This window comes from Bos javanicus, chromosome 21 (genome assembly GCF_032452875.1).
Source record: "Bos javanicus breed banteng chromosome 21, ARS-OSU_banteng_1.0, whole genome shotgun sequence".
NCBI lineage: Eukaryota > Metazoa > Chordata > Mammalia > Artiodactyla > Bovidae > Bos > Bos javanicus.
In genome coordinates this window covers 21,020,389-21,047,895 of record NC_083888.1, presented here as the reverse complement: position 1 = coordinate 21,047,895, position 27,507 = coordinate 21,020,389, and the positions used below count along the sequence as shown (strand labels likewise).

At 53.4% G+C, this 27,507-nt stretch overlaps 1 protein-coding gene across 7 annotated transcripts in view; it reads right to left on the bottom strand.

Moving 5' to 3' along the window:
- The window catches only part of ZNF710 (zinc finger protein 710), a 74,071-nt gene that overhangs the window by 4,470 nt on the left and 42,094 nt on the right, over positions 1–27,507 (bottom strand). For 4 of the 7 annotated variants that reach the window (XM_061394447.1, XM_061394450.1, XM_061394449.1 and 1 more), the window contains exons 2-4: positions 7,898–9,383; positions 4,264–4,455; positions 3,226–3,641 (exon numbers count right to left, since the gene is read on the bottom strand). In XM_061394447.1, coding sequence (XP_061250431.1) covers positions 3,252–3,641; positions 4,264–4,455; positions 7,898–9,355 — 2,040 coding nt within the window. In that variant the 5' untranslated portion in view covers positions 9,356–9,383 and the 3' untranslated portion in view covers positions 3,226–3,251. Of the gene's footprint in view, positions 1–3,225; positions 3,642–4,263; positions 4,456–7,897; positions 9,384–10,254; positions 11,956–12,041; positions 27,503–27,507 lie in introns of those variants that run through there. The other 3 variants (XM_061394446.1, XM_061394451.1, XM_061394445.1) reach the window with 3 other exon arrangements.

Below are 27,507 nucleotides of genomic sequence, written 5' to 3'. Positions count from 1 at the left end.
GGCTCTTGCTCTTCCAATGGAGGTGAACAGGGAAGCATGTTGCCCTAAAGGCTACTGGCAGCTATTTTGTGACCATGAGGAAAATCACAGCCAATGCTGTGGAGAGAGGGAGTCTCACCCTGTCATTGCTGAGGGGCTGGATCAGTCAACTTTGCAGATAACCTGGACTGCAAATCATTTCTTCATTTATTTCCTTATTGTTTAAGCTGGTCTGATTGGGGTGTCTGTTGTGTCCATGGCATATGACACACTGAGTCTTCTGACTATAAAACAAGGTCAACTGCACCACGTCTTACAGACCCTAGGCTGTTTCTTCCTCAAATCCTAGTGGCACACTTTAATCAGCTATCATATAGCTGATTAAAAATAAGCTACATAAAGGCTGAAGAATTGATGCTTTCAAATTGTCGTGCTGGAGAAGACTCCTGAGAGTCCCTTGGACTGCAAGGAGATGAAACCAGTCAATCCTAAAGGAAATCAACCCTGAATATTCATTGGAAGGACTGGTGCTAAAGCTGAAGCTCTGATACTTTGGCCACTTGATGTGAAGAGCCATGATGCTGGGGAAGATTGAGGGTAGGAGAAGACGGGGACGGAGGATGAGATGGAAAGATAGCATCATCGACTCAGGGGACATGAATTTGAGCAAACTCCAGGAGATGGTGGAGGACAGGGAAGCCTGGTATGTGGCAGTCCATGGGGTCGCAAAGAGTTGGACACAACTTGGCAACTCAACAACAACAACAAAATAAAGCCAGGAAAAAGTTCTACCTTCGAGTCACTTGTTACCCTCCCAACTTTTTTTATTAACTCTATTTGGCAGTTCCAGTTGGCCCCAGGGAACAATTTGTACCATTTATTTACTTATTTTTTTTGCAAAAACATTAATCTACCTCTTGAATTACAGTCCTATAGTTTATTGGATAGCTCTATCTAGAATGTATGCTGCCTTCCTCCTGCACAAGATCAAGCCTGAGCTTCTCAGACCAAGGTTATATATGAGTGACTTGGGCCCCAGCCATTCCCCTGCCAATCCCTGCTTTACTGTCTGTTATCTGGTACAATCAGGAAGAAAGCCATTGTAGGCATCCTTGGTTGCTGACCTCAGATAGAAAGAGCTTATGCCTTAGCCACACCCTGGAAGAGAGGTTTGTAGGGACAGCTGCTTTCAAAGGACCAGTCCTGCTCTGTCCCTCCTGCTGGGTTTGCTTCCTAGCAGATGCACTAGAGTACTGGCTCTCAGACTCTACTCTGCATAGAATTAACTAAGGGGCTTAAAAAAGAAAAAGAAATTCGGATCCTGGGCCACACGCCAGATCAATTACATTTGAATCTCTGTGGTTGAGACTCAGGCATCAGCACTTTAAAACTTCTCTAAGTGATTTCAATGTGTAGCCAAGTTTAAGAACGGCTCTCTAGAGCTTAGAATCAGAGGTTCCCAATTTGAGTTTCTTGACCGGTAGCTTCCCTTTGACTTAGGAACTTGGAAATGCAAATGGTCTGACCCCACTCCAGACCTACAGAATGAGAAGCTCTGGGGGGTGGGATTCAGCACTTTAACAAGCCTCCAGTGATTCTCATGCTCCCTGGCTCAAATTTGAAAACCATCACTTCATTCAATGCCTCTCAAGTTTTCCAGTGCAAACAAATCACCGAGGGATCTTTGCGAAATGCAGATCCTGATTCAGCAGGTCTGGGGTGGAGGTGAGTCTGCAGTTCTAGCAAGATCCCAGGTGATGCCAACACTGCTGGCCCCAGAACCATATGCTAAGGAAGAAGGTGCAACAGAGCATCTATATGCAGTCAACAGCATTCTATCCTCACTCAGGGAGAATGGAAAACTGAGGACACTTGTTTCTACCAGAAAACCCCAGGCCACTCACTGTTCCAAAGCTAAAGCAGGGTTATTTCCATCATGCCCCAGCATCTGATTGGCTCCTCGTGAGTAACCTCACATGGCAAGTCAACCCACCCAGTGATTGTCAACACACATTCCTAGCTGTGCATCTTGGAAGAAACTCCAGAAAAGTCAAATAGCTCCAGACTATACAAGGAACCTTCTGCAAGTGTGGCTGTCTACTCCTTCCTGTAGAATCTCTAGTGTCTCCTCCCCATGAGGCCAGAAAGAAGAAGGTGCTTCCACTACTGACCAGTGTTGAGGGGAGAGGTCATCACTAACACGTGGGGATGTTATAACAAACAGCCAATGAAACCTCCGCCAACTGCAGAGGTGAGCAAAAGTCTCCTGAGTTTGTGGGCTGCATTCCTTCCGCCAGGCACTAGGAAGAGTGTGACTGACTGTATTACCCTTTTTGCCTTGGCCACTGGGAAGCTCAGGGCTCCCTTTTGCATGCCCACAGAACCTCCCACTTGTACTTGGGCTTGTGACCTCACCTGGCTCTCCCTTATCTTTCAGTTGGCATTTTCCCTTTTGTTACTTTCCTTCCCATCCATTTTTAAACTCATTATAAACTGGGGGATTTTTGCAGAAACTAATGCCTTTGACCAGTTATTTTTACTTTGGCCAGTCAAATATTAATTCTGTTATTTCACTAACACTTTGCAGATTATTACATTCAATAGTTATACCTGACACACCTATAAAGTCTTCTCCAGCACTATGAGTTTCATTTTCATTTTGAATATCCCAAACACTAAGGTTTTCTTTTGTCTTTTTGTTGGTCTAATACATTCTGAATCAGAACTATATTCTGAAGAACTATCATCTTCTGAGACACTATTATTTATGTTGCTTAGACAATCAGAGGAAGTAACTGCATAAAATTCACCGAAAAATTCTTGTTTTACTCAAAATTTTATAATGCATCATTTTTGAAATTTTATGGTAATAAACTTGCATTTATAACATACACAAGGTTGGAACAAAAATCTAACAGAGCAAAATGTGAATTATAACAATCGTAAATTGTATAATGAACCCTTGATCAGTTTTAAGCTCTAATAACTTTGCACGGTGACGTTAATTGTATCACTCTCTAAAAACATATTGATATGTCTCCAGACAAAAACGTCTGGGTAATAAAAGACATATTAACACATCTCCGGTCAAATAATGTGTTAAAAATGCCCTGTCTCAGTGATGATCTTGCATGAGTTCCCTAACTTCTCTATCCTTCAGTGCCTGCATCTGTACAATGGTGATAATAACAGAGCCAACCTCGCAGTGAGGGTCACATGAGTTAATAAAGGCTTGGCACACAGCACTCAACAAATATTCTTTTTATTATTGTTTATGTGAGCCCACGTAAGTCCTTTGGAGAATACATAAACGTCCCATCGTTATCACGCTGATGGCCCTCCGGGGAGCCCCCTCTCCAGACCTGAGCCCACCCCAGTGAGGTCTCAGGCCTGGCCAGCCTCCCCACTCCCCTCACTGGACAGGAGGCTCCTGAGTGCGCCATGACAGGACCATTCCTGCTCCGTCCTCGGCGTGTGGCCCACCCACCTTGGCTGTCCAGGCCGATGTCCATGACGCCGTGCTTGACCTTCATGTGCCGGCTCAGGTTGCCCTTGAGGTTGAACTTGCTGGAGCAGTAGGGGCACTTGAAGGGTTTGCTACCCGCGTGAAGGTGCATGTGGCCCAGCAGGTTGTACATGCGGTTGAAGGACTTCCCGCACACCTGGAACACACCCCGCCCCAGCCCGGCCTTGTCAGCCTGGGGGCCTGTCCTCCCCCGCCCCTAGCCGCTCCCACCTCCATGGCTGGGCCTGAATCGCATCCCCTTTGTCCCTTCCTATGTGACTGCAGAGGCCGAGGACTGGGCCCCTCCTTGCAGGTCACTGTTCCTGCGGGTCTGCCCCACACTCCCCGAGCCGAGGCTGAGACCCAGGCTGGGAGCTCCGGCAGCACTGAGTCTCTGGCCTGGGCTCCTTCCCTGAGGCTGCACCGTGACCTTCACCCCCGCCCCCAACTCTCCAAAATCAACTTCGGGGAATTCCCTGGCGGTCCAGTGGTTAAGATTCTGCACTTTCACTGCCAAGGGCCTGCGTTCCATCTCTGGCTGGGGAACTAAGATCCCACAAGCCTCAGTGCAGCCAAAGAAAAGCAGCCAATTCAGTAGCTTGTAGGACCTCAACCCTCACCACCTAGCCCCCACCCCCCCAGAGCCCAGCAGTTTCAGCCAACGGGGGTTGGGTGGGGGGAGCGGCCCCCCCCTTGCCCAGCCTGGGTCCCGCCTCCTGTGATCACACGCCGGGGCCACTTGTGAGCAAGTCCTGCCCCGGGGCCCGAGGGTCCGGTACCTTGCATTTGAACGGCTTCACGGGCGAGTGGACGATCATGTGGGTCTTGAGGGTCTGCTTCTGCACGAAGGTCTTGAAACAGATGTGACACTGGTAGGGCCGGACGCTGGTGTGGATCAGCATGTGCCGCTTCATGTTAGCCTGCAGAGTGAACTCTCGGCCACACACCTCGCACTTGAACTCCTTCACGCCCTGTGGGGAGGTGCGGGGGCGGGTGGGAGCCGTGGTCAGGACCGCACGATGGACACAGGTTCTGGGAGTGTGTTCGTGCGGCCCTGACCATCAGGGCTTCTGGGAAATGACTTTCTGTTGTTTGCTGTTTCTTAGTCTCTCAGATGTGTCTGACTCTGCGACCCCATGGTCCCAGTGTCTATCTCTCGGCAGACAGACCGTGTCTCCTGTGTGGGCCGGCTTGACACAGTGAAGATGATGTGTGTGACCACCAGGGGGCCCTGCCCTTGGGGAGCTGACTTCGTGCATGGTGTGTGCACTGCATACACTGAGGCTGATCACGGGAATGTTTTCAGTTTTATCAGCCTTTGATTTTTGCTTTCCCCTTTTCTTCATAGTATTATTTATTTATTTATTTTAACACTTCGTGGACTTGTGGAGATTTTAAAGTCTACAAAGATAGAGGAGAAAGATGGCAAGTACACAGCACGTGTACTTATCGCTCTCTATTCTCATCACCCAAGCCCCCTGCAGGCATAAATAGTCAATCATCTGGTTTTATGGCCAAGGCCAGATTCAGCTTCAGAATCCTTCTTAACATTACAGTCTAGGTAGCTACACCAATTGAATGGAGGAGCCCAAGGGGACTTCCCTGGTAGTCCAGTGGCTAAGACTCAACTCTCCCAATGCAGGGGACCCTGGTTCGATCCCTGGCCATGGAACTAGATCTTATATGCCATAACTAAGACCCAGTGCAGCCAAATAAATTTTTAAAAATATATTAAAAAAAAAAAAAGTTCCCAGGGCTGGGACAGGCTGGATTCTCGGCTTGGCAGGATATTCTCCCCTACTCACTGCAATGTCCACTGTGAGAGACAAGGACACGAGTTCAACCTGGAGCCTCTCTAAGGCCACAGCTATGGACAGTGGTAGCTCTATGCACATGCGTGCTCTGCTGGTCAGTCATGTCCGACTCTTTGCGACCCCATGTACTGTAGCCCGCCAGGCTCCTCTGTCCATAGGACTTTCCAGGCAAGAATACTGGAGCGGGTTGCCATGCCCTCCTCCAGGGGATCTTCCTGACCCAGGGATCAAATCGGAGTTTCTTATGTCTCCTGCATTGTAGGTGGGTTCTTTACCACTAGCGCCACCTGGGAAGCCCCAGCTCCATGCACATTCAGCTTCAGTGTGAAGCTGGTTGGCTTTGGGTGGAAGCCACAGCGCAGGCCAAGTGCCAGAGTGGGATGGTGGGACCCGAGAAGCCTCATTCAGCCTGTCTGGATGTAAAGGCCCCTCAAAGGAGGTGACGCTGGCTGAAAGTCAGGGTGGTTAGCAGCCTCCAGGGAGGCAGGAAGGCAGGGGAGAACTGGTCAAGGTGATGTCTAGAGACACGGCAGACAAGACAGTGTTGCTCTGCCATCTGTCTCCACAGGCCCCTTTGCCTCATTTCAGAGTATTTGGAACCAATTGTACTTCTCCATAACAAATATTTTCCCTTACATTCATTCCCTTTTTAAAGCTTTTTTTTTTTAATATTTATTTGGCTGTATCGGGTCCATGTTGTAGCACATGGGCTCCAGAGCACACAGGCTCAAAAGTTGTGGCCTGTGGGCTTAGTTGCCCTTTGGCATGTGGGATCTTAGTTCCCCGACCAGGGATCAAACCTGCATCCCTGCATTGGAAAGTGGATTCTTAACCACTGGACCACCAGGGAAGTCCCTCATTCCCTTCTACAATGAAATATATTTAGTATTTGCTTAAAAGAGAGTCAATGGCACCCCACTCCAGTACTCTTGACTGGAAAATCCCATGGATGGAGGAGCCTGGTAGGCTGTAGTTCATGGGGTTGCTAAGAGTCGGACACGACTGAGTAACTTCACTTTCACTTTTCACTTTCATGCATTGGAGAAGGAAATGGCAACCCACTCCAGTGTTCTTGCCTGGAGAATCCCAGGGACGGGGGAGCCTGGTGGGCTGCCGTCTATGGGATCACACAGAGTCGGACACGACTGAAGTGACTTAGCAGTAGCAGTAGCAGTAAAAGAGAGTCACACACTTTTGATAGACTCTCGTAATTATGAGAGGCAAGGGGAGCCCTTTGTGTTCTTGAGCATCTCATCTACTTCCCTACGGCATCCTGGCCTGTCTCTGGCCGGGTCCTCCCAGCTGTGAGATGGAAAATCAGCGATTCTCAAACTATGCTCCTTGGGTCCTGCAGGGATTCTTCAAACACTTCAGTTCAAATGTTTTAAAATGAATAAAGTTTTACTATTTAAAAAACTAATTTCAGAGCACCTGAGACACTGGGGCTGAAGCCCCTGCAGAGCTCCAGGCTTGCGGCCCAGCAAGTCCCCCCAAAGCGTTTGCTGTTGACCTAAGGGGACCCAGCAGGGTGGCAGATGTGTCCCCTCTGCTCACCTGCATCTGAATTGCAGATGTCAGGATTAGGGAGGAGAAACCACATTCAGAAACATGTCTTTGGTTGTTAAATTAAAAAAACGGTTCATATCTTAAAAAAAAAAAAAATCCCCCAAACCACACACACAAAAACCAAAATCCAAATAAACAAAAACTAGTTTCAGTTACATCTTTTTCCTAACACTCATCAAAATAAAGCAGAGACATCACTTTGCTGACAAAGGTCCATCTAGTCAAAGCTATGATTTTTCCAGTGGTCATGTACAGTCCCTTAGACAGCAAGGAGATCAAACTAGTCAATACTAAAAGAAATTAACCCTGAATATTCATTGGAAGGACTGATGCTGAAGCTGAAGCTCCAGTGCTTTGGCCACCTGATGCAAAAAGCCAACTCACTGGAAAAGACCCTGATGATGGGAAACATTGATGGCAAGAAAAGGGGGTGACAGAGGATAAGATGACTGGATGGCATCATTGACTCCATGGGCATGAATCTGAGCAAACTCTGGGAGATGGGGAAGGACAGGGAAGCCTGGCATGCTGCAGTCCATGGGGTGCAAGGAGTTGGACACAACTGAGCAACTGAACATCAAAATAAATAAATAAATATAACGATAAAAATAAGAAACATTTGGGAATTCCCTGGTGGTCTGCTGGTTAAGAATCTGCCTGCAATACAGGAGATGCAGGAGACAGGAGTTTAATCCTTGGGTAGGAAGATCCCCTGGAGGAAGAAACTGCAACCCACTCCAGTATTCTTACCTGGAAAATCCCATGGACAGGGGAGCCTGGAGAGCTACAGTCCATGGGGGTTGCAGAGTTGAACACGACTCAAGTGACTGAGCACACAAATATTAAAAAAAGAAAGAAAGAAACGTTCACCACCTAAGTGGTCTCATCCAGCACTATGGGAAGCCCTGGATGAAAGCTCGGCAGGAGGAGAAAGCAGAGACTCAGAAGGCCGGCCGGGGGGAGGTGTGTGCCTGGCGGGGAGGTTCCAGGGGCCAGGTCTGGCCAGGGTGCGGCTGGCACACGGCGCCCTTACCTTATGGGTGAGCGAATGCTGCTTGAGGTGGTGGATCTGGCTGAATTCCATGCCGCACTCGGTGCACACGAAGGGCCGCACGTTCTGGTGCTTGAGCATGTGATTCTGCAGCTGGCTGCGGTAGTGGAAGGACTTGTCGCACTCCAGGCACTGGTAGAGGGTGGGGCCCTGGTGGGAGGCCAGGTGGCGCTTCAGCTGCGTCAGGGTGGAGAAGTCCAGGCCGCACTCGACGCACACATGGCAGCGGCCGCTCTCGTGCTTCACCTCGTGGGCCTTGAGCTCGCTGGGGTAGGCGAAGCCGCGGCCGCAGAAGTGGCAGCTGTAGGGCTTGACCTCCGAGTGCAGCAGCATGTGGCGCTTGAGGTGGCTGGTCTGCGTGAAGGCCTTCTGGCACACCTGGCACTTGTGTGGCCGGGTGCCCTGGTGCGTCAGCAGATGCGTCTGCAGGTGGCTGGGCTGCTTGAAGAGCTTGCTGCAGTGCGGGCAGGAATGCGGCTTGATGCCGTTGTGGCCCAGGATGTGCGTCACCAGGTTGTACTTGGACGTGTAGGACTTCTCGCACATGCGACACTGCCAGCGCTTCTGCCGGTCGCCGGCCTCCACCAGGTACGAGTCGTCGATCTGCACGTTGATGTCCAGCCGGTCCAGCTGGGCCTTCTTGTGGCGCTCCACCGTCGAGCCGGCTGCGTCCGCTTCGAACTCGCCCACCTCCTGCCACACGAAGCCCTGCTCTGGCTTCACGGGCTCTGGGGACTCCATGGTGGGGGGCTCGGGGTCGCTCAGCGGGGGCAGGTGCGGCGGCTCGAAGCCGCACTCCACGGGCAGGGCCTCCGGCCTGGGTAGCGCCATGCTGGGCTCGGCGAAGGCGTCCCGGGCCGGGTCGGGGAAGTGGGGGTCGAAGGGGGCTACGTCCAGCTCCGGCCGCGGGGCGCGGGGAAGGTGTCGCAGCGTCCGGGGCTTGCGGCTGAAGACGCTGAGGTCGATCATCTTGACCGCGCTGCTCTGCACCAGGGCCTCGCAGCCGCCGCCAGCCGCCTCGGCTGGGGCCTCTGCTGGGCCGGCATCCTTGTCGTCGCCGCCGGGCACTGACACCTCGTAGACCTCCTCCTCCTCCTCCACCTTCTCAAACTTGACCTTGGGCACCAGGCGCACAGGCGGCCGCGTCTTCCGCCGGGTGTGCTTCTCGAAGGCCGCCTCCACCTCCAGCACCTCCTCCTCGGCCGGCTCCTCCAGGGCCCGCCCGTGGCAGGCCAGCTGGTAGACGTCGGGGCCCGGGGGCCGGGGCTCCCCTATGGCTGCCCCGGACAGCTCCGGCCCCAGGTCCGGGTAGAAGGCTTCGGCGCTTATGGTGGCTCCAAAGAGCTCATTTTCCGAGACCAGGCCCAGCACGGCGGCCTGAGCCAAAGACAGCACCACCACGGCATCAGTCTGTGTCCCTGAGTCCATGAAGCCCTCCATCCCGTGGCGGCTGGCTAGGAGGGCATCGCTGCGGGAAGAGAAGGGAACATGAGCACCGCCAGCTCAAGGCTGCCAGACCGACGACAGACAGACACAGCTCAGCGAGGGCTCGCCCAAATCTGGGTGTGTCTGTCCCCGACGTCTTTCTATTCCTGTCTTGGGAACAGGGCACAGGGTAATTACGGGGAGCCATGACACCCTCTGTGTATCTGATCTTTGTTTGCCACAACCTCCATCTGCCTGTGGGGGTCCTGGTTAAGCCCTGCCCCCTTGCTGGCCTCAGTCTTCCCATCTGTGAAATAGGGAGGCTGGGTTTCCCCAGTGGTACAGGAGTTCCCAAAAGAATGGGATCCAAAATGGCAAACAGTAAAGATTCTGCTCTTTTAAAAACTGATGTTAAAAAAACCCATCTTTACTCAAATGAAATATATACCTTGTTCCCACACAATGGCTTTGTGTCTAAGGTATAATTTTACACTGACCTTGAGACTGTACAACTGTCACCATTTGCTTGGCCATGTGAATGTGGTGTTTTGGGTTTTTAAATATATTGGGCAAGAACAAGGCAACACACAAAAATAAATTAGGTGCCGAGGCCAAGCTCAGACAGCAGTTACCACCTGTCAGCCCTGATGCTAAATGACTGTGCCTTGCACAACAGGTCATTGCTCTTGATTAGCTAAATGTTGCACATTTAATGACCTACGTTTACACTGATTAAAATATAGCTTGTGTCTGATATGTACCCTGGAATTTCATAAAAGATCTGACTTGAAAGGAGTCTGTGATGGCTAACAAGCTGGAGAAAACTGGCTGAAGTGAATGCTAAAACTAGCTCCCAGCTTCACAGCCACGTTCTGTGATCCAACAGGTGTTTCTACAAAAGCCACTAAGCCCACCTGTCCGGGTCCAAAGCCGGGGCATCAGCTTCCTGCCTTCCTAGGGGATCTGCCACACCGGTGCCCTCTGCGTAGCCTGGCCTTTGCACAGAGTTCTCCCACCGGGGTGCCCTTTCCCCAACCCCACTGAGCTCCTGGCTCCTCCCACCAGCTCCCCAGGCTTCCCTGAAATTCCCCCAGTTCCCGGTGCTTCTCAGCTCTCCAGCTCTCCCTGATGTGGGAGGGCCTCCTCCCTGGCCTGGGGTCCTCATCAGATTGCACCCTGCCCCCCTGCTCGGTGTCTAGCACAGCACAACAGAGGCGCTCCATAAGGAAGGGGAAAGACAGGACTGTGGTGGCTCCTGCCTGAGGCTTCCTCCGGGGCCAGGGTCAGGTGCATGGCGGCGGCCCTTCCTCAGGAAGCAGGCTCCCGGCCGGTGTCTCCCTCCCCCTAGTAGGCCAGAGGAGCTTCCCCTTCCTGAAGCCAGCTAAAAATAAAATACCCCAGAGAGGAATTTTAGCCTCCTTGAAATGGACACTAAAGAGTAAACTATTAAGCTTAAAGCAGGGCTCTTGTGGAAAGGGTCGGACGGAAGGAAAACCTCTGGAACAGGCTGGGGGTTGTGAGGAGGGGGTGGCTAGCCCTGATGGAGAGAGCTCACCCTCCCACCCCGAGTTGGAAAGAACACTCAGCTGGGAGTCAGGCAGCCTGGCCTCAAGTCCCAGCTCTGTCACATACAAGTGACTAAGCTAAGTCACTTCTGCATCTCAGTTTCCCCATCCAAGAATGGGGGAGGGGGACTTCCCTGGGGGGGCCCAGTGGTTAAGACTCTGCATTCCCAATGCAGGGGGGAACCCAATGCAGGGTTCTATCCCTAGTTGGGGAACTATAAGACCGCCCCCCCTATGCTGCATGGCATGGCCTAAATAAATAAATAAATAAATAAAATTAACTGGACCGCCAGGGAAGTCCTCAAAGAAGCAGACTTTCTGGATGAAAACCACAGACCTGAGAGATTTCTCCATTCTGGGGTCCCAAATTCATCAAAGGTTTGGGTGATTCTATGTCAGCCTCTAGAGACTAAGAACTCATTTGATCAGTGCAGCAAATAATTTGCTAAATCCTTGGTCTGGGTTGGGCCCTGTGCTTGGAGATGAAAGGCAATGAGGTCCCCCGTGGTGTCCAGAGGAGACTGCTGTGCCCACTGCAACCCCCCTGCCTCCCTGTGCGGGGAGCCTCACTGCCTCGGAGGACAGCGGCCCATCTGACCCAGCGTCCAGCAGCGCCCAGCGGCAGCCCTCGTGTCAGCTGTGGGCTTGAGAAAACAAGCAGCTCAGCACTTTTTCCAGACTTCCCCAAAGGCAGGGCCAGCAGAGGGGAGGGACTGACCCTCAGCGGCGGAGCCTGTGCTGGGACTTGGCCTGGATTCTGAATTCAGATCTGGACTTTGCCCGTTTCTGGTTCAGGCTCATCCTGTCATGCCCTGAGCCTCAGTTTCCTCATCTCTGCTGAGAGGGAGGTGATGCCTGAGTCCTGGGGTGCTGAGGACATGAGATGAGTATGTCGGCAGAGATGTCAGTCCCTCCCCTGTGCTTTTCTCCCCTCCAATCCCACCTACTTTATTTTTAATTGGAGGATAACTGTCTTACAATGTTGTGTTGGTTTCTGCCATACAACAACACAGATCAGCCTTAAGTATACAGATGTCTCCTCCCTCCCACCTCCCCACCCCACCCCACCCCTCTAGGTTGTCACAGAGCCCCAGGGTTGAGCTCCCTGCATCATACAGCAAATTCCCACTATTTACCTGTTTTACCCATGGGGATGTATATGTTTCCAGGCTCCTCTCTCCAATCATCCCACCCTCTCCTTCTACATGTCTGTTCTCTATGTCTGTGTCTCTATTGCTGCCCTACAAATAGGTGGATCAGCGCTATTTTTCTAGATTCCACATCTCCTGTGCTTTCCTCCAGGCCCCAGTCCCTGGCAGCACCCCTCTTCTAGCACCTGAAGGGAATGGGAGCAAAGAAACCCATAACACATCACTCTATCGGCAGATGAGGGCTTCTCAGGCGGTGCAAGTGGTAAATAACCCGCCTGCCAATGCAGGAGACGCGGGTTCGATCCCTGGGTCAGGAAGATCCCTTGGAAGGGGAAATGACAACTCACTCCATATTCTTGCCTGGAAAATCCATGGATAGAGAAGACCGGGGGGCTACAGTCCATGGGCTCGCAGAGTCGGACATGATTGAGCACACACACAGACATTGGCAGATGAGCGCCTGCCCATGGAAGCACATGTCTGGGGCAGCTCCCCACAGGGAGGGTGGTCGTGTAACATTCCAGCCCTGTTAGGAGGACCTTCTAAGAGCAGAAGGGCCACTCCCAAGGCTCATACCAGGAACCCAGGTGCAAGCTGAACCTGCCCCCGGCCACCATGCATCCCCCTCCCACGGGGACAGGCTGGTGGTTTACTTTGGGGCTGAGGACTACAGCCTGTGCCTGAGTGTAGACGGGGACCTGCCCACGGCCCTTGCTCTCGAGGGGTTTATGCCCAAGTGTGGGGACACACAGCTGCCAACAACTAACCACAAATGCGGTGATTGAGTGCTCAGCAGGTCCTAGGCAAGCCTTTTAATCCTAAAAACAACCCCGTGGGGGTGGGCAGTAGTGGGCACCACACTCCACGGCCCGGGAATCCGAGGTGTAAGTAGCAAGCTCAAGAGTGCCCTGGCAGGCCAGTACTAAAGACTCTGTGCTTCCAATGAAGGGGGCATGGATTTGATCCCTGGTTGGGGAACTAGAAGACAGAACAGTGCCCCGGCAGTGAGGGCAGCACTGGGTCAGCACCTTGGCCCATCCAGGCTCCGTACCTGCAGCTCCGCCCCGCCGACCGTGCAACCTGGGAGGCCGCGTCTTGGCTCCGAGCCCTCCCTCCTCAGGCTCCCGTGAGCCAGCGGGAACGCACAGGTAGACTCAGGACCCGCTCCTGTCTGGCTGGTCCAAGGCTCCAGCCGGACTGGGCAAGGCGGGTCCCCTTCCAGGGCAGCTAGAGCCCCTCTCTCCTTGGGTATCCACTCAGAAAGCACTTCTTTCTGGGAGCCTTGATTAACCCACCTGCTGGTCAGGCCCCTGCTTAACCGATGCATATCACCCTGTAAATACACGCTGAAGGGGCTGAGTGTTCACTGGGGCAGCCAGGCAGGCTGTGTGTGGGGGGGGGGGGAGGAGCTGTGTTTGTTGAGACAGAGGCCCGGAGAAAGAAGACAGAGGGAATCTAATTCTCCTGCATTTCACATGCGAGTTTGTCTGCCTATCGCACACGGGGCCCGGGGGTTGGGAAGCTGGGGGTTTTGCAACGCGGGTGCCATCATTCCTCCTCCTCCTGGGCCATCTTTTTGTGCCCCCCACCCCCGCCCCAGCTCTTCTCACAGGCCACAGCCCTCCTGTTTTAACATCCTGGCACGGGCTGCCCAGGGCAGGAGGCGCACCCCACCTGTGCGCCAGGGCGGGGTCCCCACACTTCAGGGCCCCTCTTGTCATCGGCCTGGGCCCTCTTGCGGCACGTGGCTTCTCAGGGCAAGGCCTCTCTCCCACCCCTTGTGCTGTGGGCTCAGAACAAAAGCTCTCTACAGTGTCCCAGAGAAAGGGGAACTCAGACCGCCCTGGGCTCTGCACTGCCTGGGCTGTGAGATGAAGGGCCACCAGGGGAGGGGATGTGGCTCAGCCTCCTACCAGGACACCCTGGTCCCCAGGGTGGAGAGAAAGGGAATGGAAAAGGCAGGGAGACAGAGGGAATAGAATCACTGCTTAATTGTAGTGTGAAGACCTGCAAGGGGAGTTGGGGGGAGGGGGGCCACAGCAGAGAGAGACAGAGAGAGGGGGAGAGAGAGAGAGGGAAGGAGGGGAGAGGCTGCGGAGGCCAAGAAACAAAAGCGGGGGAGGGGGAGGAGGTGCCTGCAGAGGGGGAGGGGACTGTGCCAATGACACCAGAAGCCCAGGGCTGTCCTATTTCCCAGGGCTTAGCATCACCCTCTCCCAGGCCAGCCCATGGGGAAAGACACAGTCTCATTCCCGGAGGCCCAGCAGGAGGCCTCCCCAGCCCAGGCAGGGCCCCAGGGCCCCCAGAGCTCTCACTGATGCTTCATCTATTGCTGTGCTAAGGTCCCTGTAAAACACTGACACAAGCTTGTCAAATGAATTAATGAGTGACTTGCTCGGTGACCCTGGACAAAGTCACCTGGTCCCCCAGGGTCTCAGTTTCCTCATCTGTAAAATGGGCACAAGTGGCTTCTTGGGAACTTGAGGGCGGGTTAATCCTTGGCTTACCTGCCTGTGTTCTGGGGTCTCCTCCCCAAGACGGGAGCCCACTTCCTCTCAGCTACACTGCTTTAAAAGCTCCTCTCATGGAGACCCCCACCTTCATGCACCAGGGGAGGGTCATGGAGCTCAGGGCCACCATTGTCCCTGGGAACCAGACAGTGGGGGAGTTGAGGCCTGGTCTTACTTGGGGCTGGCAATACAGGAGTCATTTGGAAGGAAGAACCAACAAGACTTTGTGATCATCTGGCTATTTTTGCCTCACTCTTGCCACCAGGACATCTCAAAAACCAACTGAAGACACAGGAATGCTCCGGGGCTTTTGCCCAGTCTTGGGACGTCACTCAGTGCCCTGTGATCCATTACCCTCAGGGTGATTTTTGAGGGTCTGCTCCCTGACACAGGCCCCACGAGCCCCGGGCTCCTGCTGGGGAGACAGGTTCACCCCTTTGGTACTGCAGCTGAATCACTGACTCAACCCACCGGCCAGGCGCGGGGTGCCATTCTTGGCTGTGAAGATTTCTTAGTTGTTGCTGTTGTTCACTTCCTAAGTGGTGTCCGACTCTTTGCGACCCCATGGACTGCAGCCCGACAGGCTCCCCTGTCCATGGAATTCTCCAGGCAAGAATACTGGAGTGGGTCGCCATTCCCTTCTCCAGGGGATCTTCCTGACCCACAGATGGAACCTGGGTTTCCTGCATTGGCAGGAGGGTTCTTCACCACTGCGCCACCTGGGAAGTCCGAGGACATGGTAAGAAGCATAAGTTCCCACACCAGGGGGAGCTGCTCTGAGCAAGCTCAGTCTAAAACCTGAGGCACCAGGAACTTTGGGAGATGAAGCACTGGGCTCAGGTGGGTACAGGGCCCCACAGAATAGCCGCTGGGTCCCGAGAGGCTGAACTCTGAGTGGCGGGGACAGGACCAGTGTCTGTGCCCAGGGAGGGGGATAGGGAGTGACAGGTATGAAAATGACTGTTTTTTTTTTTTTAAAAAAAAGCACCTCACGGGACTTCAACTTAGAGCAAAACCACCCTCTTTGTTTCCTCTGTTGTCCCCCTCTTAAGGGTAAACTCTGCTCACATCCCATGAAAGGAAAAGGAAGCGAAAGTAAAGGCTGGAGGTTTGTGCAAACCTCAGGGCTCCTTGCCGCAGTCTCACTTCTGTCCAGCCCACAAGGTCTCATTGGACTCTGGAGCTGACCAGGCGGCTGGGGTGGGGGTGGGGTGGCCCAGGGGGAAGTGTCCGAGGCTCTTCCTTACAGGAGTCGCTCTCTGCCTCAGCTTCCCCTTTTTCCTTGGACAGATTTGCTAAGCTCTGGCTCCAGAGGTCAGAGTGGCTGGGCCACCAACCCAACACAGGAGGGCCCGATGAGGGGAAAGGACTGGTCCAAGGTTACACAGTGAGATGCTGGTGAAGCCCAGAAGCCCATCGTCAGCCAAAATCTACCTGACCCTCTTTTAAAGCTTCCTGTACGTCTGCATCTTACACATACACACAAATATACACAGTGCTGTTTCCTACCTCAGGGCCTTTGCACAGGCTGACTCCCCTGGCAGGACTTGCTCCTTCCCTCCCACTGGGTGAATACCCGTTCCTTCTTTAGCAATCAGGCTTCCTAGGTGGCTCACTGGTTTAAAAAAAAAAAAGAAAATCCACTTGCCAATGCAAGAGGCATAAGAGACTCAAATTCAATCCCTGGGTTAGGAAGATCCCCTGGAGAAGAAAATGGCAACCCGCTCCAGTACCCTCGCCTGGAGAATTCCCTGGAAAGAGGAGCCTGGTGGGCTACAGTCTATGGGGTCACAAAGAGTCGGACACAACTGAGCAACTGAGCCCACACGGCACACACACACAGGCATGGCCTCCCAGGAGATATTCCTTTGCCTGGGGGCAAGGCGAAGGCCTCTTCCACAGCCTGGGAACAGCAGGTTAATTTTACCAGTGTCTAGGCTGGGTGCCCAGGTGTTTGGTCAAACAACAATCTGGATCTTCTGATGCTGTGATGTCATGGTTGATGTGATTAACATCTACAATCAGCTGACTTTAAGTAAGGCAGATTACCCTCCTTAACATGGGCAGCTCTCATCTAATCAGTTGAAGTTTTCAGAAAAAAAAACCTCAAAGTTTCCCCAGAGAAGAAGGGGATTGCATATCACAGAAATCCTGCTTGGGCCTCCAGCCTGCCAGCCTGCCCTGCAGATTTTGGACTTGCCAGCCTCCACAACCGCATGAGCCAATTCCTTAAAATAAATCTCTCTCTCTGTGTATATATCCTGCTGGTTCTGTTTCTCTAGAGAACGCTGATACAGTTGTAGCGATTCACAATTGTATCTGTTGATGGGCCCTCTCCCCCACCAAAGGTCCACCCCGTAGGACGGTGACTGCAGGGGACTGTCCGGAGAGAAAGACACCAGGCTCCTCTGTCCATGGGATTCTCCAGGCAAGAATACTGGAGTGAGTTGCCATTTCCTTCTCCAGGGGATCTTCCCAACCCAGGGATCAAAACTGTATCTCCTACATCTCTTGCACTGGAAGGCAGGTTCATTACTATTAGTGTGACCTGAGAAGCCCCAGAAGTGTTAGTCCACTCAGTCGTGTCCGACTCTTTGGACCCCATGGACTGTAGCCCGCCAGGCTCCTCTGTCCATGGGATTCTCCAGGCACAATCTTGGGCCCACTCTCAATTCAAACTCTTCCAAGGACAGAGGTCCTGACTTCACAGGGTCCAACTGGCACTGCCTGATGAGAGCACCGGTGCCTGTGCCAGTTAAATCAGAATCTCTGCCTCTGGGGCCTGGATATCATGTTTCTCCAAATCTTCCCAATACATTCTGATTCTCAAAATGAATTAGTAAGAGCTGATGAGCACCCACATGGCCTGGGCCTGAGGGTGAATGAAGAGTACCCTCCCATGGATGCTGTGACGCCTGCACCTGATGGGCCCTTCTTCCCCACTCTGAGGGGTCCGATGCCCAGGCCAGGACCCCCATGCAGCACACCCACGCCTACCCACCACCGCAGGCGGTTCATACAGGAGCTGAGACCACTGGTCTGCTTCTTCTCATGTCCCAGATGGACTTAGGCCATGGAGGTTCCCCTCTTGGAAGCACAGCTATGCATCAAGCCTTACACTCTCAAGCAAACTCTTCATACACAAAGGTGCATGTGAGGTGGAATAAGGCCAAAACTCAGGGGCAGTGACACGGAGCCAGCTGGAGCCAGCCCTCCGAGGAGGAGGGGGTGAGCATGTCCGGAGAAGCAAGGCCATGCACTCCTGGGGAGTCCGGGTTCCTGAAAGCTGCCAGCCCCTGCCGCCAGCCTGGGGACCCTCAGTCACCGTTCTGTCCTGAGGAAAACTGCGTGGGTTCTTGATTCTTGTAGAGAGTGCTTGTGACTCTTTGCGGCCCCATGGATGTAGCCCGCCAGGCTCCTCTGTCCATGGGAGCTTCCAGGGAAGAACACTGGAGTATTCTTCATTGCTGTGCCCTCCTCTAGGAGGTCCTCCTGACCCAGGGCTCCAATCCCTGTCTTCTGTGTCTCCTGCACTGGCAGGCAGATTCTTTACCACTGAGCCACCTGGAACCCCTTGTGGAAATGAGCCCAAAATAACAGAGCATCTAATTAACTGCCAGGAACAAACACTGAGCTGCCTATAGAGCTGCAAACAAAGCACATGGCATCCTCCTCGGGTACAGGGGTGACGTGTGCCTCTGATCGCAAGTCCCTGCGTCCCCAGAAGGCTGTGGGCGAGGGTTCCTCCGGCCTGATGCCTTGCTTGCCACAAAGAGAGAAAGCTGGGTTCTCCCGCAGCAGGAAAGTAGCCTTGCTGAAGACCCCTCATCTTCGAGGCTGGTCTTGGAATCTTCATCAGTAGGGTTGGAAGGGCCTTTGGGGACGCTTCTGTCCAATGCTGTCATTTGACAGATGTGGAAACTGAGGCCCCAAGGCTCCCGCCCCACAACGGGCACCAAACTGAGGCTCTCGATTCCCAGTGCATGTCCATCCACCCACCCATTCATCCACAGCAAACATGGCAGCCGCCCCACACACTCAGGCTCCCCCACCAGCCTGTCGGCTGCATCAAGTCCAGACACATCAGTAAAGACCTGTAAGAACTTGCTTGATTGGCCCTTGCTTACGTGGCAACTTCATAGCACTGCTTGTTCCCTTAGTCATCACCCTCCAGCCACGTGGCCCTTCCTTATTTTCTTTAACAGATTCACATGCTGTTCCCGGTGCCTTGAATGCTCTCTTGTCCCTCAGCCTCCAGCCTTCAACTCCGGCATCACTTCCTCAGGAACCTTCCCTGCCCACTCTTCCAGCCAGGTCTGGTCCCCCAAGTTCTAAGTAGTTATAAGCTTACTGCTTTTCCTTCCTGGACTTTACCACAATTTTCAACGACAGGTCTAATTGTGTAATTATTTGCTCAATGTCTGGTACCCCAGTTAGATCACAGACTATGGGAGGGCAGACAGCACGTCCGTGCGCCCATGGTGCCGTCCTCACAGAGCACACATCTAGAATGATCGCTGTGCCTTTCGAGAACATCCATTCCAAGTGGGAAGAAAAAAAAAAAAAAAGAGCCCCTTGCCGATCCCCAGGTGGACACCCCCAGGTCTGTGCTTCTTTTCCCTGAGCTCCAGGACTAGTCCCGGTTCCCAGGAGAAGGAATGGCAAGCTTCATGTTTCTGCAAGGCTCGTGTCTTTTCTCCAATTCCAGAAGCAAAAAGCAAGTCTATTCTTGAAACAAGGACACTCATCTGGACCCAAAGATCACCAGCGTAATGTAACAGGGAAAAACAAACAAAACTTGGGCTCACAAGTTCACGGACAAAGATAAGAATCACAACTGAAGGAACATCGGGAGCCTTTATTGGGCTTGACCTTTGTCAGGTCCTGTGATGAGCGCGTGCAGTTCCCAGGCTTCCAGGCAGCCCTCATGGGGAGGAGAACCATTTCCATTTTACAGTTGTGGAAACTGAGGCTTAAAGAGAGGCAGTCCCTGATGGGTAGGGCAGGGCAGACCCCAGCTGGGCCAGCCCCAGGGGCCCAGGCCCAGCTCTCTCCACCCTGCCACCTTTGGGTGGGGATGAGCTTTCTGGGTCAGCTCTTATTTCCTTTCCAACCTCGGTTTCTCCACACCGGGCCCGATTCAGACCTGGGAGCCCCTCCTGGCTTCCCTTCCTCCTCCCCAGCCTTGTCTCAGGCCCCTCCCACACTGAGCCCTCAGCCTTCTCCATCCGTCTTCCTCTCCCTCCTTCCGTTTCCGTGGCAACCCCATCCTCTGCTCTGCCACTCGGTCCTGCGTTCCCATCTCTTTCTTTCCTCTTTCATCTCTCCCCTCATTGCGGTATATAGCCCAAATCCCCCTCTGTCCTTTGCTTCTGGTCTCTAGTCCCTTTTACTCGCCTTTTTATCTCTTTCAATATTCTCTTGTCATCTCAGGGCGACATTTATTTATCTCTTGCTAAAAAGAAAGAAAGAGAGAGGGAAGAGGGGAGGGAGAGAGTGAGAAAGGGAGGGAGGAGGGAAGAAAGAAGAAAGGAGAAAAAAGAAACCCTATTTCATCAGCTCCAGCCATCTTTCTTTCCAAGGGCTAGACTCAGACAGATCCCAGAATGGACCCCCTGCTTTGCCACCATGCAGACCCTCTACTGACCTCACTAACCCCTGAAGAAAGAAACGGCAACTCACTCCAGTATTCTTGCCTGGAAAATCCCATGGACAGAGGAGCCTAGTGGGCTACAGTCCATGGGGTTGCAAAGAGTCGGACATGACTGAGCACACATGCAACCACAGGGAGGAAGTAAACACAGGTGGGGGTTGTCCAGGGGATGAGGGCTCACTGGGAGACGGGGCACCCTAGGGGGCTTGGCCCTGCTTCTCTGAGGTCAGGCTAGGGGAGGCACCAGAGGCCCCTTCAGGAGAGAACAAGGCTAGACCCAGACTCAGGGTTAAGCTGGGCCCAGCATCCCTTTGCATCCCTGTCCCAGCAGGAAATCACTGCAGTTCAGGAAAAGTGCACACACAAACTGCCCCACGTCCCACACCTCCTCCAGGCCCCACCTTGCCTCGTGCGCACGTATGCATGAGACACAGGGCCTGTCCCAGTCTGGGGCCCACAGCGATACTGCGGTACCCAGCTCCCCTCACTCCAAACACAACAGTGAGATTCACAACCACTCTTCATAATTCGTTCTTCCTCGTGATCCTAAATGGCCTCTGAGCAAAGGTGGCACCAACTGGTGGGGACTCTCTGACTCTGCAGTTTTTTTGACCATGCCAAGTGGCATGCAGGGATCGAACCTGTGCCGCCTACAGTGGAAGCACAGAATCTTAACCACTGGACCGCCAGGGAAGTCCTGTCTCCACAGCTGAAGACAGAAGTAAGGGTTGTCAGTTTTTTCCAACTTTTTAGCTGCCATTAGTTGGGCTTATACTACCTTCCAGGCACGCAATATAGCCACCCCAGGGAGACAGGCATCTTTATTTTCATTTTACAGATAAGCCAACTGAGGCTTGGGAAAGCCTGTCATTTGTCCAAGTCACCAAGCCAGTAGGAGGTGAAGGTGAGATCTGAGCAGGTTACAATCATGCCCCTTTTTCTTTTCTTCTTCCTGTGTTCCCGGGAGAGGAAGGTCATGCGACTCCCGGCCCAGACACCCCAGCCCCTGCCTTCAACACAAGAGAAACAGATTTACCACCGAAAACAAAGCAAGCCGATCACAGCCGGGCCCCAGTGTCTCAAAGTGACAGAGAAAACACGGGAGCTGGTGGAAAATGCTATCAAGTCCTCTGGGAAACCACAGCCACATGGAGAAGAAAGAGGCCCTGGACCCCTTCAGGAGTCCATGGGCAGCTTGAGCTACTGCTGAAGCTGAGCTGTGTTGTGGGCCAGGGAGGAAGTACTGGTGTCCACGAAGTCCTGGGGCTCAAAGGCCCTTCCAGAGTAGCTCCCACCTGCCCCATGCAAGCAGCTGGCAAGGCCCGGACTCAGGACGCAGCAAGGCCCAGTGATCCAGGCCTGCCAAGCCCAAGGAGGTGTCAATGACATGACCTCTCTGTTTCTCCTCTAAAAGGCAGGCTGAGCACATCAGGAAAACCAGGAGCAGGGCCCAAGGAGGAAGAGATGGGCAGCAGCAGAGGGGGAGGGGAGGCATAGAAGGACAGCCCCTCAAGGTCTCCGCAGTCAGTGGCTCAGCCTAAATAAATCTGCCTGCAATCCAGGAGACCAGAGTTCGATCACTGGGTCAGGAAGATCCCCCTGAAAAAGGGAATAGCTGCCCACTCCAGTATTCTTGCCTGGAGAATCCCATGGACACAGGAGCCTGGTGCGGTACAGTTCATAGCATCGCAGGGAGTGGACACGACTTAAGTGACTAATACACAGAGGGGAGAGGAACCCAGCTCTCGGTCTGGCAGGCCCAGCCCACACCCCCATCTCTGCCACAGATGAGCTAGGTGACCTTGGGCAAGTTCCTCAACCTCCCTGGGACTCGGTTTCCTTGTTGTAAGACAAGGAACTGTGACATGAAAAGGATCCACCACATACTGAGCCCTTCCTTCAGGCCAGGCTTTTTTGCCTGATGAGATCATGGGCAGAAAGCACGACTCCCTTTTTTCTTTTCCCTTTGGCCACACCACGCTGCATGTGGGGCCTTAGCTCCCTGGCTCTGAATTGGAAGTGTAGAGTCTTAACGAATGGAATGCCAGGGAAGTCCCAAGCGTGACGTCTTGAAACAAACCCACGTTACAGAGGAGGCAACCAAGGCATAAAGGAGTAACTCACCCAACTCACCCCATCTAGGATACACACAAGAGAAGTAAGTGAAGTTTGGGTTTCATTCTTGAGTCTAACTTAAGTGCTTTAAAATTTTTTTTTTTAATTTTGGCTGTGCTAGGTCTTAGCTGTGGCCTGTGGGATCAGCTGCTGTGTATGGGCTCTAGTTCCCTGACCAGGGATAGAACCCAGGCCCCCACATTGGGAGGGCAGAAGTCTTAGCCACTGGACCACCAGGGGAGTCCCTTAAGTGCTTTTTAAGGCAAAGGAAAGAAAGGAAATACAGGTATCCGTGGGGGATGGGCTCCAGGCCCCTGGTGGAGACCAACACATGCAAATGTTCGAGCTCCTTAAGTAAAGTGGGCAGTACAGTCAGCCGCCTGTGCTGTGTTTGATAACAAGGCTGGTGGTGCACAGTAAGGACTCGATTCCCGGGAGTTGTTGCTGCTGTTATCATTCCATTCATCATCCACGCCCTGGGCCAGGCTGGTGATGGTGGCTGGTGGGAAACACAGACCCCACTCTCGGGGACCTCACATTTTGGTTTCAGAGACAAGACAAAGAATCATGGAACAGGAGAGGAAAAAAGCACAAAAAGCATGGGGTGCCACAAAAAGACAGAGTAACTTTGCTTTTTTTTTTTTTAAAGGGTGTCAGAAAGATTCTTGCAAGTCAACGGGCACTTTGGGAGTCAACGGAGACTCCACTGGCTGTGGGGTCCGGCTTCACCCCGTTATATATTGGTTTGGGGGAGCCTCAGGCCCCTCATCTGTGACACAGGATCCTAGTTTCCACTTCCCAGAGCTGAGCCCTTCAGTCCAGTGAGCATGATCTATGGGATGCAGTACACAAGAGAGGGGCTGAGACAGTCTAGGAAGAAGAGAACCTTGCTCAGAAGCCCCCACCCACCTCCCCATCTGCTGCAGCGAGAGATGAAGGGAAGGGAAAATGGCAGAAGAGCAGCAGGCAGAGAATGTGCCGAGGGCTGAGGACGGCCGAGGAGGGTGGCCTGGCCGCGGAGCCCTCTCCTCACTCACGGCAGCCGGCGTGACTCATCCTGAGCCTCCAGCCCAGCAGCGTCCCTGGCAGCATCTGCCGATGCTGTAATCAACATTTATTTTGCAGTCACCCACACACCCAAGTCGAGTCCGGATTTATGCCAGGAGAGGAGTAAAGAATGCCTCTCTCATTCACGTAATGCCTTCATGTATCTCCGGAGGGGAGGGACAGCTGGGGAAACATTCAGCCCGAGAGTGTACACATGCATACATGAGACGCACATGGCCATCCACGCAAGCCATCGTCAGCGGCAGTACTGTGCCAGCTCGCTCCTTAGTCACCTAACCACCCGCACTGTCACATGGTGAGTCGTGGGTCAGAACCCACGTGAGGGGTGGACACCTGCAGTCCAGCCAGGAGGATGAAGGTGGGGCCGGGGGCAGCCCCTGAGACATGCAGACGTGAGATGAGAGGTTCAGGGCAGACTGCACACAGAAAGCAGGGAAAGAGGCTGGAGCCCCAGGACGGGGGTGACGCAGCCGGCCCCTGAGGGGTCTGTACTCTCCCAGGACTCATGGGGGCTGGGGAACCTCTCACCTGCAGGCTAGAGGAGAGGTAGGAGGAGGACCAGAGGGCAGAGGCCAGAAACCTCTGGGGTGGCCTGGACGGAGGGCAGTGGGGCGGGAGGGCCTTGAGGGCAGGCGGGTCCACAGACATCAGAGGAGAAGGTGGCCAGGGTGGCCGGCTCAGCCCAGAGTGCAAACCAGTTTCCTCTGATCTGGATCATAAAGGATGACACTGAGGCCCTTCAGAGCAACAGTTCCCAGGCTCTTTGGCACCAGGAACTGGTTTCGTGGAAGACAGTTTTTCCACGGACAGGAGCAGGGTGGGGTAGGGAGGGGGGCGTGGTTGGTTTCTGGACAATTCAAGTGCATCACATTTACTGTGTACTTTATTATCATCACATCAGCTCCACCTCAGACCATCAGGCATTAGATCCTGCAGGGTGAGGACCCCTGCTTTAGAAAACCTCAGACCATCAGGCATTAGATCCTGCAGGGTGAAGACCCCTGCTTTAGAAAACCTCACCTGCAGAGTGCTAAGCTGTGGACCACCTGTCCCCAGGTGCTAAAATTCAAATGCATGTGGTATGTGACGCAAAGGCCAAATGAGTTTAGTGGAGGCGACTATTATAAACCAACCAAACGTCTGGCCTTCACCACAGGTGTTTGCGGTGGACTTGAGGGTTTCCTCAGCACACCACCTGCTGTGGTGACAGCCTGTGGGGTTGAGGTTCCTCAGAGAGGGCCATGGTGAGGCCCCACGACCGAGGGTGGCAGGAGGGCCTGGAGCGAGCCAGGCCACTTCCTGGTTGTGAGCCCTTGGGGCAAGTTGCTTCATCTCTCAGACCCTCAGTTTCCTTAAGTGCAAACGGGAGGGATGGCTGCCTTTCCTACAAGATGGCTGAGATCGTGTGAGTGAAAATACCTGGCACAGGTGCTATCAGCTATGAAAGGAAATTCTTTGCTTTACCCTTGCAAGATATATAAACACACTGTGTGATTCACCCACAGCCCCCAGATATTTGATATTTTCTTGGGAGTTCAGTCATTCAGTCGTGTCCAACTCTGTGACCTCTATGCACTCTAGCCCGCCAGGCTCCTCTGTCCATGAGATTCTCCAGGCAAGAACACTGGAGTGGATTGCCATTCTCTTCTCCAGGGGATCTTCCCAGGGATCGAACCCACATCTCGTGCATTGCAGGCAGATTCTCTACCGCTGAGCCACCAGGGAAGCCCGATACTTTCTTAATATCACTAAATATATCTGCAGTAAGACCTACAAAGGAGTGGTAAGTGCATGAACATTTGGAAAAAGCAGCTACTATTTTGAGAGACAAAAAGTAACCAAATCAGGTACATGGGGAGAGATGCTGGAACTGAACCCAGCATCTTCAAGGAAGTTTCCAGCTGCAGCTTTGAGCCACACAAGAGCCCCTGGGTTGCCAGACAGGGGTGTGGTGAGGGTCTCTTGGGATGTACCATGAAGCCCTGGGGAGGTGGGAAGTCCTTTCCCGGTGCACCTGGAGAAGCCTGTGTCAGACACCAGATGTTTTCTCTTTTCTAAAATTTCACAACTCATCGGGGTGGCTCAAAAGACCAAAATTTTGGGAAATTCCCTGGCTGTCCAATGGCTAGCACTCTGTGCTTCCACTGCAAGGAGCCTGGGTTTGATTCCTGATCAGAAAACTAAGATCCCTCAAGCCGCACAGCACAGCCAAAAAAGTAAACAGATAATTTTAAAGAGAACACGCTTCTAAAAGAATGACAACACCCACCTCTCCTCTCACCAGAATGTGTGTGTAGTGTCTCTTTCTGGGACCACTGGGCACCTTCTTAGTCTCAATGCTACCAGCTGGGATGACCCACTCTCAGCAAACAGCCCCCACAGGTCACAGGGTGAAGAGGAGTGTCTAAGACCCCCAGGCTGGCCTTGATTCCTTGAAACTAAAGTGTCCAGGAAGCTTCTTGGGTGAAGACCGCGTGTATGTACACGCACATGTGTGTGGGCCAGAGCCACGGGCCACACTCCTTCCTGCATTGTGGCCAGGACTATTCAGAGTCCTGAATCAGGAACATGCGGGGCCTCCTCTGAACACCCCCAGATCTGAGTGCCAAGGTGCACGATAAAACAAGTTCTTTTGGGACCCAGAAACACAGGCCGGGCAGGGAACAAGCACATCTGCTCGTCCAGGCAGAGCCCTTGACGGTTTACAAAGCCATTTCCGGGCACAGTGCCACTGGGTCCTCCCCGCCCGGTCTGAGCAGTCGTCTGTATGGGCAGCACCTGTGTAGGCAGTGTTCTTATTCTTGTTCAACTGGTGGCATAATCCTGATGTTAGCAGACTGGCTGGCGGTCCTGAGAACTCCAGTGCCAGCCTGCGCCAAATCTAAGAGCGTTATCTGATTTAATACCGACCACAGCCTGCATAGCACAGCACGTACTCTGTGTGGGGCTTACCAGGTGGTGCCAGTGGTCAAGAATCCGCCCGCTAATGCAGGAGACACAGGAGATGCGGGTTCGATCCTTGGGTAGGGAAGATCCCCTGGAGAAGGAAATGGCAACCCACTCCAGTATTCTTGCCTGGAGAATCCCATGGACAGAGGAGCCTGGCGGGCTACAGTCCATGGGGTCGCAAAGAGCTGGATATGACTGAGTGACTAACTCTCCTCACTCTTCACTATATAGCCAATTGTGTTAGTTGGGTACCCAGACTAACTTTGTTGGACTCACGAACAAACTGGACTTAAGGAACACGCTCTCAGAACGGAACTGGTTCGCATGTAGACTTACTGTAATTTAAAGACAGGTTGAAAAGTGCTGGTTTACAGCTGAGACTCTGAAATCTGAAGGCCTGAGTTCAAATCCCACCTCTGCTTCCTCCCATCCCCTTGACTCTTTCTCCTAAGGTGGGGCTGGGTGCCGACAGGACCTGCCCTCAGAAATGAAAACATGTAAAGTGTGAACCCAGCGGCCTGTTTGCTACTATTATTAGCATCCGGGAATTGGCCTGGGGCCACAAAGCGACTTCCTAGAAGAGCCAGCTCCTTGTGCCAGGTCTTGAAGGGCTGACTGACCATTGGGCCCTCTGCCACCCTGGAACAAGGGGTGGCTGGGGGCCCCCGGAAACCTGTCTGTCTCTTAAGCCTGATCACCTTCTTGCCTCTGCCAGGAGCGAGCTGCCTTCCCGGGCTCCCCTTTCATCTCCAGGCCAGGTGCTGTGGGAGCCTTAATGGGGTGTAAGGAGATGTTCTTGCTCAAACTGGAAAAACCCGATGGGCAGCCAGACTCGCCCTGGCAGGTGTGGGTTTGGCAGTGGGTAGTCTTCAGAGGTGGGCGGGGCCAGGCGGGCGGTGGTACCCTTTGTGGCCTGGCCCCAGGATCTCGGCTCTGGGAGACGCTGCAAGAGATGCTGTCTGCTGGCTGGGTACCTCCACCCCTTCACTGGAGCACAAACCTACTGTCCCCGGAGGCAGGGTCTGCCACCCCCACCCACAGCTCCCCTGTCTCAGTCACCCAGACTTAGAGGCAGGACACAGCCCAGCCCTTCGGAGCCCCAGGCTGTCCTCCTCCTGAGGGTATGTCGCCCACTGAACTTGCACACAGTAGGTGC